The 3,082-nt window shown below is 41.7% G+C and overlaps 1 protein-coding gene across 1 annotated transcript; it reads right to left on the bottom strand.

The window, feature by feature from the left end:
* Positions 1-1,995: 1,995 nt before the first annotated feature.
* Positions 1,996-2,802, bottom strand: LOC123487490 (zinc finger protein 239-like; the record flags this gene model as incomplete). Its single annotated transcript, XM_045218699.1, has 1 exon — positions 1,996-2,802. A coding segment is annotated over exon 1 (807 nt), but the record flags the coding sequence as incomplete, so codon positions are not given.
* Positions 2,803-3,082: the final 280 nt, after the last annotated feature.

The following is a 3,082-nucleotide window of genomic DNA, read 5'->3' on the forward strand; positions in this document are numbered from 1 at the left end:
AAGAATCCTGTTGTCTGCTGTCGTCTATTTTTACCTGACAGCAACTTGGAACAGAGTTCTATTTGAGTCCAGTAAGACACGTGTTTCTCTGTTGATTGTTTTTAAACCGGTTTTATTCTCAGGACCATGACTATAACATTGAGTGTTGAGACACAGGGCAACAACATATCCTGGTCTCTTCTACATAATACAATTAAACATTTAAAAAAAATACATATTTTAATAAATGAATATGCAATCAGCAATGTAAAACAAAACAAGAAAACATGAAACCACATTCCAGATGTATGTTTTACAATGACATTTACATGCAAGCATTGTTCCTTCTAACAAATCCCCCAATAAAAAAGTAGAATGGTAGGTATAAGATATTATCAAGTGTATTTCCAGAGTGAAGGAGAGAGAAGTTTGGTAGGAGACCTTACTGGCCGTGAGAAAACTGAAGAGTGTGATGTCTGTGGTTGACATGACCTATAAGTACTGATGGGCAGAGCTGGCTTCCTGCCCCCATGATGCCTCTTCCTAACAGCCAACACATCATTCGCTTCACAATGAAAATGTGTTTAAATCTTGTTGGAGCACACTTAATATACAATAAGGAAAGTTGAAAGATATCCCTATTAAAATTCTTTTTAAAATAAATGCAACAACATAATTTGACCACACTAATAGGCCTATGGCTTCTGTACTTCTGTATGTCCCATCAGCTACACTAAAACCTGGTGAAAGGATTTACAAGAAATATGTGAACATCTTTTAGGACCAAACTAATTATACAAGAGGCCTATGATCCTTAGTAAAAAAAGATTATTATTATAGATTAAAAAAAACAATGTGATAAGCAGATGTTGTTAAGCAGATATTGGATTACATTTATTGATCTATTGAAAACAAGAATATACACCTCGTATTGTTGAAACATTATTATACATGATACAAGTATTTAATGGATAATGGGAGTTAATGAAATAAGATGCAGCTATGAAAACCCACCTCAACATCCCCCACCCCACAACAATCCTACTCCGAGACGAATGATCGATATGGATCCAGAGCTTGACATTATGCTACAAAGCTTATCATGGTATTCAGACTTAGTATACTGTTAGAGAATTGGGAGATGGATGACTCTTCACAAGATGTTTTCTATTTAAACTTTATTTAGGGATCTGGAAACGGGTGAGAGAGGAGGGAGATAAAAAGACGACATGTTTGTGCTTTATGGTGATTTTTCCAGTGACCATGAATGAGCAAAGATCTTTCCACATAGACAGGAGTAAGGTTTCTCTCCAGGTGTGTGAGCTGGTGTCTAGTCAGATTTCCTGACACCATGAAGCTCTTCCCACACTGATCACAGCTATAAGGCTTCTCTCCTGTGTGTATGCGTTGGTGTGTAGTCAGTTCTCCTGATTGATTGAAGCTCTTCGCACACTGATCACAGCTATAAGGCTTTCTCCCTGTGTGTATGCGTTGGTGTGCAATCAGGGTTCCTGGATGATTGAAGCTCTTCCCACACTGATCACAGCTGTACGGCTTCTCTCCTGTGTGTATGCGTTGGTGTGTAATCAGGGATCCTGAATAATTGAAGCTCTTCCCACACTGATCACAGCTATAAGGCTTCTCTCCCTGTGTATGCGTGGTGTGTGCAATCAGTTGTGCTGATTGACTGAAGCTCTTCCCACACTGATCAAGCTTAAGGCTTCTCTCCTGTGTGTATGCGTTGGTGTGTAGTCAGGTATCCTGAATAGAAGCTGAAGCTCTTTTTCCACACTGATCCACATTGCTGTAGGCTTCTCTCCTGTGTGTATGCGTTGGTGTGTAATCAGTTGGATGCTGAATGACTGAAGCTCTTCCCACACTGATCACAGCTATAAGGCTTCTCTCCTGTGTGTATGCGTAGGTGTGTAGTCAGGTGTCCTGAATGATTGAAGCTCTTCCCACACTGATCACAGCTATACGGCTTCTCTCCTGTGTGTATGCGTTGGTGGTAATCAGGGATCCTGAATAATTGAAGCTCTTCCCACACTGATCACAGCTATAAGGCTTCTCTCCTGTGTGTATGCGTTGGTGTGTAGTCAGGTGTGCTGAATGATTGAAGCTCTTTCCACACTGATCACAGCTGTACGGCTTCTCTCCTGTGTGTATGCGTTGGTGTGTAATCAGGGATCCTGAATGATTGAAGCTCTTCCCACACTGATCACAGGTATAAGGCTTCTCTCTTGTGTGTATGCGTTGGTGTGCAGTCAGGGTGGAATCTCGAGCAAAGCTCTTCCCACACTGATCACAGCTATAAGGCTTCTCTCCTTTGTGTATGCGCTGGTGTCTAGTCAAAAGTCCTGAATGATTGAAGCTCTTCCCACACTGATCACAGCTATAAGTCTTCTCTCCTGTATGTATGCGTTGGTGTATGGTCAGGTATCCTGACTTCCGGAAGCTCATCCCACACTGATCACAGCTATTAGGCTTCTCTCCTGTGTGTATGCGTTGGTGTGTAGTCAGGTGTCCTGATTGACTGAAGGTCTTCCCACAATCAAAGCAGGGGTAAGGCCTCTCCCCTGTATGAATTCTCTGATGAGATTTTAAGGTTTTAGATGCAGCAAAACCCTTCCCACACTGGAGAGCAGCAGTACTGTTTCTCTCCAGGTGAATCTGATGGTAAATGATAAATTCCTTCTGTTTAGCAAAACCCTCCCCACAGTCAAAGCAGCAGTGGTGAGGTTTCTTCCCTATACATGTCTGCTGGTGTTTGAGACGTTTCTGATCTGGAGAGACTCTTCTGGAGAGACGTCTTGTCAGCATCATGTTGTTGTTGAGGCTCCCCCAGATGATAAGCCCCTCCCACCAAGAGCGCAACGGTTAGGGCTGTCCCCTGTGAAACAAAGATATTGAATAGCATGGACATCTGAAATCAGGCTACCTGATGGGACTTTGATGAATGACAAATTGCCAATCAAAATAAACGTACTACCACAGCGACCATGTTATTTTTGAGAAGCATATTTGATTCCCGAATTCAGAACATAAAGTTTAAGTGAAAACTATTTATAAGATGCATACTTTCAGTTTTTCCCAAACTCACTGC

The sequence above is a fragment of the Coregonus clupeaformis genome, unplaced genomic scaffold, assembly GCF_020615455.1.
Source record: "Coregonus clupeaformis isolate EN_2021a unplaced genomic scaffold, ASM2061545v1 scaf1730, whole genome shotgun sequence".
NCBI lineage: Eukaryota > Metazoa > Chordata > Actinopteri > Salmoniformes > Salmonidae > Coregonus > Coregonus clupeaformis.